Raw genomic sequence first — 19,393 nt, 5'->3', positions numbered from 1 at the left:
CTGCATATGTGTTTGCTAGCGTCTGGAATTTATGTATTGGTCTAGTTGGTTGGTATGAGTGTGTATCAACTGTATTTTAAAATTTATATATAAATCTATTAATTTTTATTTGTGTGCTGTAATCTCTAGTTTTTAAATATATGAACAGAAAAGTATAAAAATAAAGCAAAAATTTAAAAAAGATAGAATTTGACCCAATATATTGCTATGACAGGAAATGTTGAATAGATTAATGTTCAAATTAAAAGATAATTTTAATCTTAAAATTAATTGGGCTTAAAAAATTCACTCTATGCTAGTTATATGTCATAACATATGGAAATATTAGAAAGTAAAGGATGGGAAATCATATAAAAGAATGATCCTAATAGAAAAGAGTTGGTATTGCCATTACAATATAGAATTTAAGGCATAAAGAAGGAGTTTATTTTCACTGTCTTCAGTATCTATGTTCCTATTTATTCCCTATGCCTGCTCCAAACAGGCCTCTATCCTCCACATCCCAAACCAGCTACTGATAATATCACCAGGAATCTCTATATATAAGAGGGGTCAAATCAGTCCTTATCTTACCTGACGTCAGCATTAAATCAAATTAATCGCTCTGTCCTGAAACATATTTTTACTTCCTGAACACTTATTCACTTATTCTCCTGCCTCATGGAGTCTTTTTTGCTAGTTCTTCGCTGTTTCCCTAACCTCTAAAATTTGGATGCTTTAGGACCCAGTCCTCAAATTTCTCCTCTTTTGAATCCTCATTAACGCCTCATGTAATAGCATCAAGTCTCATGGGTTTTAAAGAGCATTATTATACTAATGAGTATCAAATTAATATGTATAGACCAGACCTCCGTCCTGTATTTCAGACAAATATTCAACTGTATGGTTAACAGTTCTACTTGTATATTTTATAAGCATGTTAAATTTCGTATGTCCAAAATCTAAGTTCTGAATTCTCACCCCTCTCCAAGGACTTTTCCTCCTAGACTTCCACATCTCTGTAAATATTACCTCCATTTTTCCAGTTGCACAGGTCAAAACATTTCTGTGTCATTTTTGATCTGTTTGTTTTTTAAATTCCATATTTATTTATGGGAAAGTTATATATATTTAAAAATATATCTAGAATCTAACCACTTCTCACTTTCTCCATCTCTATCACCCTGTAAAAGTCACCATCGTTTTCTCCTTGGTTAATTGTGATAAACTCCTAGCCTGTCTCCCTCCTTTCATTCTGACCACCCTACAAACATCCAGTTATATTTTTTGTTTCCTCTTAAAAATTATATATATTTAAGGTGTACAACATGATGTTTTGATATATATATATAGTGTAATGGTTACAATAGTCAAGCAAATGAACATATTATCTCACATAGTTACCTTTTTTTGTGGCAAGAGCACCTAAAATCTCTCTTAGCAAAAATACCAAGTATAATATAATATTATTAGCTGTTGCCCTCAGGTTGTACATTAGATCTCTAGACTTATTTATCCTACATATCTACAACTTGGTATTTTTTGACCTACATATCCCCGTTCTCCCTCATCCCACCCTTGGTAACCACTGTTTTATTATCTATGTCTATATACTTTTTTTTTTAAAGATTCTATGTATAAGTGACATTATGAAGTATTTTTCTTTCTGTGTTTGACTTATTTTATTTAGCATAATGTCCTCCAGTTTCATCCATATTGTAGCAAATGGCAGGATCTCCTTTTTTTAAAGGTTTAATTCTATTCTATTCTCTCTCTCTATATATACACATATATATACACACACACATATATATACATATATACACATATATACACACACATATACACATATACATATATACACATATATGCATATATATACACACATATATATACACACACACACATATACATACACACACATCACCATTTCTCTGTTTATCATAAGTGGACACATACTTTAGTTGTTCCCATATCTTATATCTTGGCTATTGTGAATAATGTGGCAATGAACATGTGAGTGCAGATAGATATCTTTCTATGGTGATGATTTCATTTCCTTTGGGTATATACCCAGAAGAGGGATTGTTGGGTCATATGGTAATTCTACTTTTAATTTCTTTACAAATCTCCATACTGTTTTCTGCAATGGCTACACCAGTGCACCTTTTCATATACATGTTGACCTTGTTGTGTCTTCTTTGGAGAGATCTCTAATCAGGTCTTTTGACCATGTTTTAATTGGATTATTTGCATTCTTGCTATTGAGTTGTTTGAGTTACTTATATATTTTGGATATAACTCCTAATCAGATATGTGGTTTGCAATATTTTTTCTTATTCTGTAGGTTGTCTCTTCGCTCTGTTGACTGTTTCCTTTGCTGTGCAGAAGAAACTTTTTCATTTGGTACAATCCATTTGTTTATTTTTGCTTTCGTTGCCTGAGCTTTGTGGGTCATATTTTTTGAAAAATTGAGATGTAGTTTACATTCAGTAAGTTTCACACCATTTATGTACATCATTTTGGGAACTTTGACAGATGAATACAGTCATGTAAACACCACCTAGTCAAGTTAGTGAACATTTCCATTACTCCCTGAGGATTTTTCCATGACTCTTTGTATTCAACCCAGGCCAAGTTTTTGGCAGCTTGTTTTCTATTTTCTATTCCTATAGTTTTGCCATTTCTAGAATATCATATAAGTGGAATCATATAAAATATAGCCTTTTGAGTCTGGCTCCTTTCATTTAGCATAGTGCCTTTCAGATTTATTCATGCTTTTGTGTGTTGTTTCTATTACCTTTTTACTGACAAGTAGCATTCCGTTGCATGGATGTAAACAGTTTATCCACTTATTAGTTGAAGGCATATAGGTTGTTTTTCTGTTTTTGGTGATTATGAATTGAGCTGCTATGAGTATTTGTTTACAAGTTTTTATGTGAATATGTGTTTTCATTTCACTTGGGTAAATGCTTTTGAGTGGCACTGTTGGATCATACAGTAAGTATAACTTTTTAAGAAACTGTCCAACTTTTCCAAAATGGCTGTGCCATTTTATATTCTTACCAACAATATATGAGGGTTCCATTTGCTCTACATCATCACCAGCATTTAGTATTGTTAGTTTAAAAAAAAAATTTTTTGCCATCTAATAGTAGTATCTCATTGTGACTGATGCTGTTGCGTATCTTTTTATGTGCTGATTTGCCATCAGTTCATGCTTGGCAAAGTGCCTGCACAAATCTTTGGACATTTCTTTTATTGAGTTGTTTTTGTTACTGAGCTTTGAGAGTTCTTTACTCTGGATACAAGTCCTTTATTACAGATGTACATAGGTAATTTGCACATGTCTTCTCAGAACCTGGGGCTTATATTTTCATTTTCTAAGAGTATCTTTTGGGCCAGGTGCGGTGGCTCATGTCATATGGCTTGTCTTAATTAGTCTGTTTGTGTTGTAAAGTACATTGATTGGTTTTCAAATGTTGAACTAGTCTTGGATTCTCAGGATAAGCCTCATTTAGTTATTATATTATCCTTTTATATAATCCTAGTTATTATATTATCCTTTTATATATTGTTAGACTCAGGTTGCTTATATTTTTTGAAGCCTTTTGTACTATATTCATGAGGAATATTGGTTTTTTTTTTTCATTGTCTTGGATTATATTTGTCTGATTTGAGTGTTAGAGGTGTTATAAAATGAGTGTCATAAAATGAGTTGGTAAGTGTTCCTTCTTTTGTATTTTGGAAGAGTTTGTCTACAATTGTTTATTTCTTACACATTGTTAGCATTCCCCAGTGATGCCATCCAGGCCCAGATAGCCTGGAACTATTGGAATGTTTTAAACTACACATTTATTTCTTTAAGAAACATAAGAATAAGTAAGTCTTTTTTCTCAGGTGAGCTCTTGTACCTATTGGATTTGTTCGTTTCCTTGAATTTATAATATGCTCTTTTTCTCCTTTTACTGTTCGTAGGTTCTGTAGAGATATCTCTTCTTTCATTCCTACTCTTTATAAATTTGTGTCTTTTTTGTCTTGATCGATCTAGCTAGAGGTTCATCAGTTTAATTTTTTTAAGTTTTATTTTCATTGATTTACTTTATTTTTATTCCAGTTTTATTAATTTTTGCTCTTTATTATTTCCTTTTTTCTTATTTTGTTCCTCCTTTTCTAGTTTCAGTGGAAGCTTAGATCATTTATTTGACACATTTTTCTTTCCTATTATAACCATTTAGTACTACAGATTTCCCCCTAAGCAGTATTTTATGTGTTATTGCATTTTGATTTTCATTCAGTTCTATATATTTTCTAATTTCTTTTTAATTTTTTGATACATCAGCTATTTAGAAGTGTTTTTGTTTAATTTTTAAAATTTGGATATCTTCCTGAAATCTATTTGTTTGAAATCTAATTTTTAAGGGAGAAGTTTAAATTACTGATTTGAGAGTTTCTTTTCGGATATAAGCATTTAATATTCTCTCTCTTGCTCTCTATATTTATCTATATTTTTTTTTAAGACAGAGTCTTGGAGTCTCGCCCTGTCGCCCAGGCTGGAGTACAGTGGTACAACCTCGCTCACTGCAACCTCTGCCTCCTGGGTTCAGGCGATTCTCCTGCCTCAGCCTCCTGAGCAGCTGGGATTACAGGTCTGTGCCACCACACTCGGCTAATTTTTGTATTTTTAGTGGAGAACGGGTTTCACCACGTTGGCCAGGCTGGTCTCGAACTCCTGGCCTCAAATGATCCACCCACTTCGGCTTCCCAAAGTGCTAGGATTACAGGCATGAGCCACTGAGCACAGCCCTTAATTCTATATATTTTTATTTAAGCACTGCTTTAGCTGCATTCCACAAATTTTGATATGTTGTATTTTATTAATTTTTATGCTTTCAAAACATTTTCTAAATTCTTTTGAGACTTCCTCTTTATGTATTATTTAGGAGCGTATTCGGTGTAATTTCCAAGTGATTAGAACTTTTTCAGTTATCCCTCTGTTATTAATCTTATTGATATATAGTTGAATTCTATTATAGCCAGAGAACATACTTTACATTATTTTAAAATTTAAAGTTAATTTGTTAATTTCAAATTTATTTAATTAATTTGCTAATTTTATCACCCACAATATAGTCTGTCTTGGTGAATGTACCATATACATCTGAGAAGAATGTTTATTATATATTTTTGAGTAGAATGTTCCATATTGTCTGTTCAGTTCAGTTGGTTAATGGTGTTGATGAGTTCTATATCTTTGCTGATTTTTTTGTCTACTGGTTCTATCTTAGAGAGGAGTGTCGAAGTCACCACCTATAATTGCAGACTTGTTTATTTCCTATTTCAGTTCTATTGGGTTTTGCTTCATTTATTTAGCTCTTTTGTTAGTTCACCTTATACCCATTGGTATATTGTGTCATCTTGGTGAATTGGCCCTTTCATTCATGTATGTGTCCTTGTTTGCTTTGAAATTTAGTTTGTCTGATTTTAATATAGCCATTCCAGCTTTCTTTCATTTCTCTCTCATGGTATGTGATGTATCTTTTGCCAACTTTTTACTTTTAACCTACCTATATCATTATATTTGAAGTCAGTTTATTATAGATAGCATATAGTTAGGTCATGTTTTTTATTCAGTCTGACAATATGTCTTTTAATTGGTTTGTTTAGACTAATGTAATTATTGGTATGTTTGGATTTAGGTCAACCTTTTTATTATTCCTTTTCTTTTTTTTTCTTTTCTTTTTTTTTTTTTTTGCTTCTATTGCCCATTTTCTGCATTCTTTGTGTTATTTGTAACTTTTTCTATTACATTTTAATTTATGTACTGTGAATTTGGACATATATATCTTTTTTTTGTATAATTGTTTTTAGTGATTGCTCTAGGGATTTCTAAACACATACTTTTCAGTTTATTTCGAATCAATATTTTACCATTTCAATAAGAATGTAGAAACCTAACCCCCATACCCCCATAGAGATTTTTTTTTTCCTTTCTCTCCCTACCGGCCCCACCCCAAGAGAGAGGGTCTCACTCTGTTGCCAAGGCTGGAGTGCAGTGGTGCACTCATGGCTCACTGCAGCCTCAAGCTGCTGGGTTCAAGTAATCCTACCACCTCAGCCTCCCAAGTAGGTAGGACTACAGGTGCATGCCACAAAGCCCAACTAATTTTTTTATTTTTTTGTGGAGACAGGATCTTGCTACGTTGCCCAGATTGGTCTAGTACTCCTGACCTCAAGAGATTCTCCTACCTCAGTCTCCCAAAGTGCTGGGATTATAGGCATGAATCACCACACTCAGCTGAAATTTCTTTATGTAATGATTGTCTTATATATCTTCATATGTTAAAAAGCCCACCAATGTTTTATTTTTTACTTTCAAGCATGTTTTAAATAACTTAAAAGGAGAATAGTCTATTATATTTATCCAGACCTTTACCATTTATCTTGCTGTTCCTCTATTCGTGATGTTTCAGGTTTCCTTCTGTTATCATTTTCTTCTGTCTGAAATACTCAGGTTAGTGGTTCTTTTAGAGCAGTTCAGTTGGCTATGATTTATAGTTTTCTTTCTTCTGAGAATGTCTTTATTTCACCTTATTGCCAAGGATATTTTCACTGGATAAAGAATTCTGGACTGACAGTTCTTTTCTGTTAGTGATTCAAAACTGTTGTACCACTTCTTTCTGTCCTCCGTGGTTTTTCGTATAAAATTTTGTAGTCATTCAAATTGTTCCCCTACAAGTAATGCATCTCTAGCTACTTTCAAGATTTTTATTTTTTTCATCTTAAGTTTATAGCAAGTAGAGTGTGATGTGCCTTGGTATGGAGTTCTTTTGGTTTATCCTGGATAGGATTGTCTGTTTCTTAAATCTGTAGGTTTGACTTTAGACAAATTTGGGAAGTTTTCAACTGTTATTTCCTTAAAAAAATTTTTAGCCCTGCACTTCTTCTCTCCTAGACCTTTTGTTGTCCCACGGGTTCTTAAGGTTTGGCTGATTTTTTTTTCAGTTTCTTTTTTTTCTGTTGTTGAGGTTGCTTTTCTGTTTTCGGTTCAGTTTCTGTTGATTCTGGTTGCTTTTAATCTTTGTCACCCATTTTAAGCACCTTAATTACTATTGCTTTGGTGTACTTTTCATGTTTCTTGTGCTTGAACTCACTGAGTTTTTAAAATATGTGTGTTTTTACATTTTTAATCAAATTTGGAAAGTGTTCAGCTGTTCCTTTAAATTTAAAATTTTAATTAAAAAATTAATAGACTGAGTGTGGGAGCTTATGCCTATAATCCCAGCACTTTGGAAGGCCAAGGCAGATGGATCACCTGAGGTCAGGAGTTCGAGACCAGCCTGGCCAACATGGTGAAACCCCATCTCTACTAAAAATACAAAAATTCGCTGGGTGTGGTGACGCGCACCTGTAATCCCAGGTACTCGGAAGGCTGAGGCACGACAATCACTTGAATCCGGGAGGTAGAGGTTGCAGTGAGCCAAGATTGTACCACTGCATTCCAGCCTGGTTGACAATGAGACTCTGTCTTAAAAAAAAAAAAAAAAAGATTAATAATGTTTTCCTGTTCTTTTTTCTCTTTCTCTCAAGACTCCAATTACATGTATAATTTATATTAGGGCACTCGAAGTTGTCCCGTACTTCATTAATGCTCCGTTTTGTTGTTGTTGTTTTTCAGACCTTTTACTCTGTTTTTGTTTTAAGTAACTTTTATTCCTCTCTTCAAGTTTATTAGCCTTTTCTTCTACAGAGTCTATTTTTAATCCATCCAGTGTGTGTGTGTGTGTGTGTGTGTGCGCGTGTGTATGTGTGCGTGCGTGTGTATGTGTATGTTTTAAAATCTCAGCTGTCGTCCTTTTCTCATCTAGAAGCTTGATTGGATCCTCTTTTATACCGCCTATATATATATATTTTAATATGCTCGTGTTTTTCTGTACTTTATTGAATACACAAAATATAGTTATGATTTTTTTTTCTTTTTTTTGCTAGCAAAGTATAAATCCAGGATTTGGATTCATATCTATCTGACTGCTATAGTTCAGTGGCTGGCAAATTATGGCCTATTGACTGAAACTAGCCTGCTATGGGCCAATGTGATAACGCTGGTCATTTACATATGGCCTCTTGCTGTTTTTATGCTACAAAGGCAGAGCTGAGCTGTTTCAACAGAGACCTTACGTCTTAAAAAGCAAAAAATATTTACTATGTGACATTTGTAGGAAAAGTTTGCTGAGTTCTGCTTTAGAGGCATTTTTATTTATAAAAAACCTGAGGTGCCAGTTCTCATGTAGCATTTTTAATTTTTGACCTTCACTAAACACTAACAGCATAATATTGAGTTTTATTTTTATAAAGGCAGTGGAGACTGTAAACAAGGCTCATATGGTTCAGGTATGAAGCTGTGCAATGATCTGATTTGGTAGTGATACAATTTGGAAAACCTTAGATAGTAGAATAGTTAGCACACCCCTAAGTTCAGTGGTTTTTACATTTAGCATGTGTAAGGTTCACCTGGGAAGCTCGTTGAAACAGATTAAAGGACTCTGTATGAACTTTCTGAATCAGTAAGGTAGGTGGGATATGAGAATATACATTTCTAACAAGTTCCCAGTTCATGCCAATAGTTCTATTTGGGACCATACCTTGAAAATTACTGCTTTAACCCTTTTTAAGTGTATCATTTGAATTTCAGTAAATGTATAAAATTGTATACCAGCACCACAATCCGGTTTTAGAACAATTCCATCATACTAAAGAGTTCCTCATGCACATTTGCAGTCAATCCCAACATTCACCTTCAGCCTGAGGCAACTAGTTATCTTTCTTTCACTATGGTTTTGCACTTTTCAGAAATTTTATATAAATGGAATCATATGATACATAGTTACATACTTGGAATCTTTCACTTAACATAGTATTTTTGAGATTCATCTATGTCATTGCATGTATCAGTACCTTTCTTTTATTGCTAAGTATTATTTCATAGAATGAGCATACTACATTTTTTTGTCCATTCAACATTTTATGGATATTTGGATTGTTTCTAGTTTTGGCTATTATGAAAAATGCTATTATGACTATTCATGTACAAGAGATGGCCTATGCTTTTGATTAAAAGGAAGTTATAATATATAGATGATATTCATATATTATGCTATGCTTGTAGTTGACAAAAAATGTTAATATGTTCTTGTTTCCTAATATATTTCCAATAATAATATTTTAATATTTACTATGAATATTTTATGTTCTTGTAATGAACTAATATTTGATAATTTTATGTCAAAATATTATAAATTGGTATATGATAGTCTATAAAAATTTTGTAAAATGTTTCTTTTGAGATAACCAACGTACTCTATAGATGTTAATCTTACAAAATTAATGTACCTACTCTTATTGGTGGGCAAAATTCACCCTGAGCACCTGGAATAAAATAAGTATAAAACAAATAAAACTTAGCTTTTGATTTTGGAAATGTTCCGGTACAGATAACAATAGGGAGAATTGTTTAACGAAATCCTCATGTATCCATCTCACCTAATTTCAACAATTGTTAATAGGTTGACATTCTTTTTTAATCTGTACCTTGCCTCCCAATCTATTTCTGGTATTCTATATTGAATCTCAAAGTCATATCATTTCTTCTGGAAATACTTCACTATATATTGCAAACTGACTAGGACTTACAAAACAAGTATGTATGTAAATTTTTACAGCACCATTATTTCACCTAACAAAATAAGCAATAATTTTTAATATAATCTACTACGCAGTATATGTTTAGTTGTCCCTAATTGTCTGAAATATATTTTTCAAATTGTTTGATTGAACTAGGATGAAACAAGATGCAAACATTGCAATTGACTGATAACACCATTAAGTCAATCTTAATCTCTAATTATTTCTCTTCCCTTGTTTTCCCATGACAATGATTTGTTGAAGAAACTGGTTAATTTGTTGAAGAAACTGGTAGGATTTCTTATGATCTATATTTACCTGACTGTATCTTCTTCATATCATTTAGTATATCCTTTATCCCATGTATTACTAATGAAGTATAAGTACAAAGGATTTAGATATAGAGGATTGAGTATATTCAAGTTTTGGCATTGTTTTTTTCCTAGTAGCAAGAATATGTCTCAGGAAGACTTGTCTATTTCCTATAACATCATAGTATGTCTGTCACTCCCACTTTTACTGATGCTGTGATTCATGATTTGACTCAGGTGTTGTCAGCCTGATCCTTTCATTAACAAGTTTCGCTCCAATCTTTTACCAAATGGTTTTAGCAGCTATTGATGAATATTCCCTAGATTTCCTCTATGTCAGTAGAATTGCAAAATGGTTATCTTCTAATTCCGTCATTTCTTCTGCAATCCTTACGTAAAATTTACTTATGAAGAATGTTCTTTCATCAACTCTTTGGTTACCCTGAAATTCAACTTTTACAGACAAGGAAGGATAAATGCTTGCTTCTTTCTTTTTATTCAGTTTATTGGTTTTCAAAATAATGAGTTGGTGCCCTAGGAAACTCTAAATGTGATTGAGTTTTAAAGTATCATTATGAACTCATGGAGCTTATTTATTCGATGTGTTTAATCCATTTTGGTCATTGTTTTTAGTGGTCACATTGTTTTATTTTTGACTGGTGAACCTCTAAGATTTACTCCTTTGTCCTTTGATTTATGCTAGTATTTTAAAAACTACTTTATTGCTTTTCTGCTACTTTATTGCTCAAGATTTCCCAGGCTCAGATTATACATTCTGTACTCCAGATGTTATTTCTTTGAGGAGAACTAATTAGTGGGAAATGGAATTTATAGACCATAATCTAAGTGATAGGAAGCTTACTCTTTCTGGGTTGTTACTGCTCCTAGATCTTTAAAAATGTCTTTCACAAAGGTACTGGATTTAACACATTTTTCAGTATATGTTCATGTTTTTATCTCTAGGATTGTATCTCTCTCTCTCTATATATATATATACACATGCATATATATATATATATATATATATTTATATATATATATTTTTTTTTGAGATGAAGTCTCGCTCTTGTTCCCCAGGCCGGAGTGCAATGGCGTGATCTCAGCTCACTGCAACCTCCGCCTGCCGGGTTCAAGCAATTCTCCTGCCTCAGCCTCCTGAGTAGCTGGGATTACAGGCACCTGCTACCATGCCTGGTTAATTTTTGTATTTTTAGTAGAGATGGGATTTCACCATGTTGGACAGGCTGGTCTCAAACTCCTGACCTCAGGTGATCTACCTGGCTTGGCCTCCCAAAGTGCTGGGATTACAGATGGAAGCCACTGCACCTGGCCAGATTGTATATATTTTTGGTATAAGGAAAACAGTATTAACACAATTCAGTTAAGTTTAGCATTCCTTTGATGAGGATATATTTTTTCCCAGACATTATGTATGGTAGGCACTAGTATTCGATGCAATTGTGGTAGTTGCTTTCTGGAAAGCAATGAGACTTACTGTTGGCATCTATGGGATGATATGTAAGAAAATAAATTTTAATTTAATAAATGAAACAATAAATGGAGAAAATACAGACACAGCACAAAGGTGTTCAAGGAATGCTTCACATTCCCAAGAAAGGTAACATCTGTGCTGGGTATTAAAGGAAGGCTATGGTAACTGTTGCATTGGGTATACAAAAGATTCAGGAAAGGGACTTTCAGACAGAAGAAAAAGCATATGAAAAGATACAGAACAAGGATCAGGACTGACAGTTTGGTGCTATTTGTGTCACCAAGATCAAAGTGGAAAATGACAACAGATGAGGCAAAATCAGCAAAATCTCATATGCCAGGGTAAAGAGCCTAGGCTTATTCTAGAGGCAAATGGGAAATACTGAAGAATGTTAAACAGAAATATGAAATGATCTAATTTTCTCCTCAGAATAATCATTCTGGTAACAGTGAGGAAAATGGATTGGGAGAGGAAATGGCAAATGTGTAAGTTCACTTTTGACTTTACAAACTCGTGCCTAGAATAGTGCTTGGCAGATAGCAGGCACTTAATATTTGTTGAGTGAAAAAACAAAAAGTTGTTATATGAATCAAAAGAAGTAGATAAGTCTGAAGAAAAACCACACGGAAATAGAGACTATTTTTTTTGTTGCTATTACTTGATTTATCTGCTGGCTTATTTGGTATCTTACCATAAGATTTTCATGAGCAAATCAGCAAGTAAAATAACAGAATAAAAAAAAAATAGTCGAAGGGTTTGAATAGCAGTCTCACAAAAGAGGAAGTCTGAAGGGTAATTAGATATATGAAAACATGCGCAATTTCACTAGCAATAACGAAGGAAATGCAAATATCTTTTAAATCCCATGAGATGGAAGAATAGTTAAGAGTTTAAACAAAACCCAGTCTTCACCAGGATGTTGAATTGTTGGAATTCTCACATGCTGCTGGTGAGAGTGTAAGTTGGTGAAATCATTATAGAAAGTGGTTTGGCGGTCAGTGGTCATTAAATCAGAAGATGCACATCTCTTTTTTTTTTTTTTTTTGAGACGGTGTCCTGTCGCCCAGGCTGGAGTGCAGTGGCGCCATCTCGGCTCACTGCAAGCTCCGCCTCCCCGGTTCACGCCATTCTCCTGCCTCAGACTCCCAAGTAGCTGGGACTACAGGCACCCGCCACCACGCTCAGATAATTTTTTCGTATTTTTAGTAGAGACGGGGTTTCACCGTGTTAGCCAGGATGGTCTCGATTTCCTGACCTCGCGATCCCCCTGCCTCGGCCTCCCAAAGTGCTGGAATTACAGGCGTGAGCCACCGCGCCCGGCCAGATGCACATCTCTTTTGACTCAGTATTTCCACTCAGATATAAACCCTAGAGAAATGCTCATACCTATACAGAAACATGTTCAACAATGTTGATCACAGCATTGTTGATTAAACAAAAAACTTTGAAATAATATAAATGTCTCTCTGCAGAAGAATGGATAAATTGTGATATATTTGTACACCACATACTATTCAGCACTGAAAATGAACAAATTAGAGCAATGTAAATAAAACATGAGAAAAGTTTAAAAACTGATATAGTATTATGTTACATATATAAAGTTAATTATGCAAAATAATATTACATATATGTAATAATAGATCAAAATTCCAAATTTAAGAGGCTAGTTATCTCTGAGAAAGGAAAGCAGGAGGGAAATGGGATTAGCGGAGGTTACACAGGAAGCTTCACCCTTTCTTTAAAAGAAAAAGTCATAAACAGATATAGAAAAATAAAAATTTTATAAAGTTAGATAATGGTCAAAAAAGTATTTGTTATTTTTGTTTTTATATATTTGAAATGTTTTCAGTGAAAATCCTTTGAGCTTAGAGAATTCCAGAATTATCCTTATTCTCAAAGTAAAATATTTTCCTAGCATCTAAATAATTTTAAGAGTTTTTTATTTTGCAGATTTGACTGATGAATTAGCTCAGAAGCTATTTGATGTTTCAGAAATAACTTCGGCAGCAATGGTTTGTTCGTTGCCTACAGCAGTTCCAGAATCTCCTAGAATTCATCCTACAAGAACACCCAAAACACCTCGAACACCTAGGTTACAAGATCCTAACAAAACACCAAGATTTTATCCTGTTGTTAAAGAACCAAAAGCCATTGATGTAAAGGTATACAAAACAACCAGGAATATAAGGCTTGCATTTTGTATCCTTTAACATTACAGAATGAGACGTTGTAATTTCTATAACATCACATTAAAAAGTGTGTGTTATAACTTGTAATATTTCACTTAAAAATCGTACTTTACCATAGTGAGAGTTTCTCAGGTTAAGAAATTTTTTGGTTGGGCATGGTGGTTCATGCCTGTAATCCAACACTTTGGGAGACCAAGGCAGGTGGATCGCTTGTGCCCAGGAGTTGGAGACTAGCCTGGGCAATGCCGTGGGACCCCATCTCTAAAAAAATACAAAAATTAGCTGGGCATGGTGACATGTGCCTGTAGTCCCAGCTACTTCGGAGGCTGAGGTGGGAGGATTGTTTGAGCCTGTAGGGGTCAGGGCTGCAGTGAGCCATGATCATGCCACTGCACTCCAGCCTTGGCAACAGAGTAAGACCCCATTTAAAAGTAAACAAACAAACAAAAACCTTTTTTACCATTGGATACTGTAATTAAAGACGAACAGAAAGTATAATGAAGAATCACACTAAGCTGCACTTCATTTTATCCTTGTGTCACAAACCTACCAAAGGACCTTATTAAGTTTTGTAACTTGTGTGTGAGATTTTTGAGTTTTGTGACTTCATATGATTTCACAATGTGTTATCTACAGTATGAAAATGTTTGAGTTCATTTATAGTCAGAGGGTTTTAATTTACTTGTGAAGTTCACACTATTGAAACTAATTGCAATGCTTGACTTTATTTTCTTTAGAGTCCAAGAAAGAGAAAAACAAGGCATAGCACAAATCCCCCTCTAGAGTGTCATGTTGGTTGGGTAATGGATTCCAGAGACCATGGGCCAAGAACATCCTCTGTCAGGTACTATATTTCTCAAACATTACTTTTTTTGTTCTTGATTTGAAGTTTTTTGAAAACAGTTACTAATTAGATATTTCAAAATATTTAAAAATTAATATGTTAGCAAATTACAGAACAATGAAAATGGTACAAAGAAGCCAAAGAAGAGATAAGTTTTACAAGTATGTTAAGGAAATAATCCAGTAAGACAGTTTTTTTTCCCATTTAAATTATTTTTCACAAATGTGAACTCTTAGATTTACAAACTATGTAGGTCTATGAAAGTTATTATCTTTGGAAAATCCCAGAGTCTTAGTGGCATTTAATAGGTTCTTAGTAGATATTTATTGAGGGCATTAATGTGCTAAACACACTACTCAAACTATATAAATACTATGGAAACAAAGCATTATTATTTTGCTTTTTTCCCCCATTTTTGATAAATCATTTAGATTAGTTGATTTTTAGCAGAAATTTTTTTTTATAAGAAAGAAGAAAATTAATTTAAAAAAAAAGAAGACTAGAGCAAATCTTTTAGAGTGCCAGTGATGTGCAAAGCACTGTGGTATGTTTTGTCCTTCAGAGGGGTTGCAGAGGTGATTTATTGCTCATTGCTTTGTGATTCTTTCTTTTAAATAAAAATAGAGACAGAATGTTGCCCTGTTGCCTAGGATAGTCTCAAACTTCTGGCCTCAAGCAATCCTCCTACCTCAACCTCTAAAGTGCTGGGATTTTTTTTATTTTTATTTTTTGAGACGAAGTCTCGCTCTGTCACCCAGGCTGGAGTGCAGTGGCACAATCTTGGCTCACTGCAAGCTCCGCCTCCTGGGTTCAAGCAATTCTCCTGCCTCAGCCTCCCGAGTAGCTGGGACTACAGGTGTGTGCCACCACGCCCGGCTAATTTTTTGTATTTTTAGTAGAGACGGGGTTATGTTAGCCAGGATGGTCTTGATCTCCTGACCTGGTGATCCACCCGCCTCAGGCTCCCAAAGTGCTGGGATTACAGGCGTGAGCCACCACGCCCAGCTAAAGTGCTGGGATTATAGGCATGAGCCACCTCACCTAGCCTGTGTTTCTTAAACACCATTTTGTGTTTATACTAGATATTTTCAGAATAATTAATGGATAGTTTTTCCACTTGAAAACTTTGGGAAAATATGTTTTTGACTGATTACTAGAAAAGGATTAGTTAGTTTCATGAAAAGAAATGCTAGGGAGTTTATCATGCTCTCAAAACCTTGAAATCTGTCTATTTAGTGATACACATTTGATTATTTTACATTGTTCTTACTAGATATATTGTCTCTAAAAGATAAAAAGTGCGTATGTTCTTCTGCACACCTGTGGTATACTAATAGTTATTCTGGGGTTATAAGTGACTTTTCAGTTTTTTTCCCCAGAGTATTTCTTTTTATTGGAGCAGTATATTTAGAGATCAACAACAGTGAAAAACGTTTAATTTACCTAATGAAGGACATCTTGTCTTTGTTGCTTCCAAGTTTTGGGAATTATGAATAAAGCTGCTATAAACATCTATGTAAAGGTTTTAGTGTGGACATATCTTCAAATCCCTAGGATAAATACTAAGGAGCATGATTGCTGGATTGTATGATAAGAATATGTTTAGTTTTGTAAGAAGCTGCCAGCCTGTTTTCCAAAGTGGCCCTATCATTTTGCATACTCACCAGTAATGTTTCTTTTTAACCTTGGTAATGTCTTGTTTTGAAGTCAGCCTTGTCTGATATTTGTATAATTATGCCAGCTTTCTTTAGATGAGTGTTTGCCAGTGTATCTTTTTCTACCTTTTTACTTTTAAGCAATCTCTTTGTTTTAAAGTGGGTTTCACATAGGCAGCATATATTTGGGTCTTTCTTTGCTTTTTATAACCCAGTCTGATAAGGTGTTAATCAGTATGTTTAGACCATCCACATTTAGTGTAGTTACTGATGTGGTTGGATTTAAATCTATCATTTCTTTGTCTCATCTATTCTTTTTTTTTTTTTTTTTTTTGAGACTGAGTCTCACTCTGTTGCCCAGTCTGGAGTGCAATGGCATGATCTTGGCTCACTTCAACCTCCAGCTCCCAGGTTCAGGTGATTCTTCTTCCTCAACCTCCTGAGTAGCTGGGATTACAGGTGCCTGCCATCACACCCAGCTTATTTTTGTATTTTTAGTAGAGATGGGGTTTCACCATGTTGGCCAGGCTGGTCTCGAACTTCTGACCTCAGGTGATCCACCTGTCTTGGCCTCCCAAAGTGCTGGGATTATAGGCATGAGCCACTGTACCCAGCTGCCTCATCTATTCTTCATTCTTTTTTGCTTTTTTTGCTTTCTTTTGGATTGAGTTTTTATAATGACCCTATTTTATCTCTATTATTGGCTGATTAATTATATCTTTTTATTTTTTACTGATCCTCTAGGATTTACAGGTATACCTTGTTTTGCTGTGCTTCATAGATACTGTGTTTTTCACAAACTGAAGGTTTGTGGCAACCCTGTGTCGAGCAAGTTTATCAATGCCCTTTATCCAACAGATGTACTCACTTCATGTCGTCATGTCTCTGTGTCACCTTTTGGTAATTCTTGCAATATTTCAAACTTTATTATTATTATTATTACCTTTTTTTTTTTTTTTTTTGAGACAGATTCTTGCTCTGTCACCCAGGCTGGAGTGCAGTGGTGTGATCTTGGCTCACTGCAAGCTCTGCCTTCAGGGTTCATGTCATTCTCCTGCCTCATCCTCCTGAGTAGCTGGGACTACAGGTGCCCGCCACCATGCCCGTCTAATTTTTTTTTTTTTTTGTATTTTTTTAGTAGAGATGGGGTTTCACCATGTTAGCCAGGATGGTCTCGATCTCCTGATCTTGTGATCCGCCCGCCTTGGCCTCCCAAAGTGTTGGGATTACAGGTGTGAGCCACTACGCTTGGCCTTTTTTTTTTTTTTTTTTTGAGACAGAGTTTCACTGTGTTGCACAGGCTGGAATTCTGTGGCACAATCATGACTCACTGTAGCCGTAACCTCCCAGACTCAAGTGATCCTCCCATTTCAGCCTCCTGAGTAGCTGGAGATATAGTTGCATGCCACCATGTCCAGCTAATTTTTTTATTTTTTATAGAGATGGGGTCTCACTCTGCTGTCTGGGCTGGTCTTGAACTCCTAGACTCAAGCAATTCTCCTACGTCGCCCTTCCAAAGTGCTGGGATTACAGGCATGAGCCACCATGCCCAGCTACTATTTTGTATTTTATGGTGATCTGTGGTTAGTGATCTTTGATGTTAACTATTGTAACTGTTTTGGCACACCATGAATCCCGCCAAGATAAGACGGTGAACTTAATCAATAAATGTTGTATGTTTTCTGGCTGCTCCACTGACTGACCATTTCTCCATCTCTCCCCCTCTTCTTGGGCGTCCCTGTACCCTGAGAGACAACAATGTTGAAATTAGACCAACTAATAACCCTACAGCGGCCTCTAAGTATTCAAGTGAAATTAAGAGTCAAAATTCTTCAAAATTAGAAATGCCATCATTAATGACGAAGGCATGTTGAAAGCCCCAAGATAGGCTGAAAGCTAGATGTCTTGTGTCAAACAGCCAAAATATGAAGGCAAAATTTTGGAGGGAAATTAAAAGTGCTACTCCAGTGAAATACACAAATGATAAGAAAGTGAAACAGTTTTATTGATGATAGCGAGAGAGTTTGAGTGGTCTGAGTAAAAGATCAGACCACCCCCAATATTCCCTTAAGCCAAAGAATAATCCAGAGCAAAGCCCTGACTCTTCAATTCTATGAAGAGGCGAGGGAGGTGCAGAAGAAAAGTTGGAAGCTAGCAGAAGTTGGTTAATGAGGTTTAAGAAGCTGTCTCCATAATATAAAAGTGCAAGGTGAAGGAGCAAGTGCTGATGAGGAAGGTGCAGCGAGTTTTAAGGAAGATTTAGCTAAGATAATCAGTAAAAGTGGCTACATTTCTGCCGGTCTAGATCTGAAAAAAAAAAAGTGTGGCTACCTTAAACAGTAGATTTTCAATGTAGACAAAACAGCCTTCTATTGGGAGAATAAGCCATCTAGGACTTTCATAGTTAGGAAGGAGCAGTCAATGTTTGGCTTCAGAGCTTCAAGAGACAGGGCTGACTCTCTTGTTAGGGGCTAATGCAGGTGGTGACTTCAAGTTGAAGGCAATGGCAGGGCTCTTTTGAATTATGCTAAATCTACTCATCTGCTTATACGCTATAAATAGAAAAACAAAGTCTACATGGCAGCACATCTACTTACAGTGTGGTTTACTAAATATTTTAAGCCCACTGTTAAGACCTACTATTCAGAAAAAAAGATTCCTTTCAAAATATTACTGCTCATTGACAGTGTACCTCATCACCCAAGAACTCTGATGAATATACACAAGGAGATTAATGTTTTTTTCATACCTGCTAACACATTTATTCTGCAGTTCATGGATCCCAAGGAGTCATTTTAACTTTCTAGTCTTATTATTTAGAATATTCATATATAGTCTATTCATAAGTCTATAGCTGCTGCAGCTAGTCTTTCCTCTGATGGACCTGAGCAAAGTAAATTGAAAACATTCTGGAGAGTATTCACCATTCTACATGCCATTAAGAACATTGGTGATTCATAGGAGGAGGTCAAAATATCAACATTAACAGGATTTTGGAAGAAGTTGATTCCTACCCTCATGAATGACTTTGAGAGACTCGGACTTCAGTGGAGGATGTAACTACAGATGTGGTGGAAATAGCAAGAGAAGTAGAATTAGAAGTGGAGCCTGAAGATGTGACTGAATTGATGCAATCTCATGATAAAACTTGAAGGGATAAGGAATTGCTTCTTATGGATGAGCACAGAGAGTGGTTTCTTGAGATGGAATCTACTGGTGAAGATTCTTTGAACATTGTT

General features: G+C 35.0%; 1 protein-coding gene across 9 annotated transcripts in view; it reads left to right on the top strand.

The window, feature by feature from the left end:
- Positions 1-19,393, top strand: part of LARP1B (La ribonucleoprotein 1B) — a 156,399-nt gene that overhangs the window by 105,135 nt on the left and 31,871 nt on the right. For 7 of the 9 annotated variants that reach the window (XR_002522199.2, XR_001902838.3, XM_009207547.4 and 4 more), the window contains 2 exons: positions 13,417-13,628; positions 14,393-14,499. Coding sequence is in view for 7 of the 9 variants with exons in the window: in XM_009207547.4 (XP_009205811.3) it covers positions 13,417-13,628; positions 14,393-14,499 (319 nt within the window). In the remaining 2 variants the exon portion in view is untranslated. Of the gene's footprint in view, positions 1-11,892; positions 11,949-13,416; positions 13,629-14,392; positions 14,500-19,393 lie in introns of those variants that run through there. The other 2 variants (XM_017959039.3, XM_009207549.4) reach the window with 2 other exon arrangements.

This window comes from Papio anubis, chromosome 3, assembly GCF_008728515.1.
Source record: "Papio anubis isolate 15944 chromosome 3, Panubis1.0, whole genome shotgun sequence".
NCBI classification, from domain to species: Eukaryota; Metazoa; Chordata; class Mammalia; order Primates; family Cercopithecidae; genus Papio; species Papio anubis.
The sequence above is the reverse complement of the archived record's forward strand: the minus strand, read 5'-3'. Positions and strand labels throughout refer to the sequence as shown.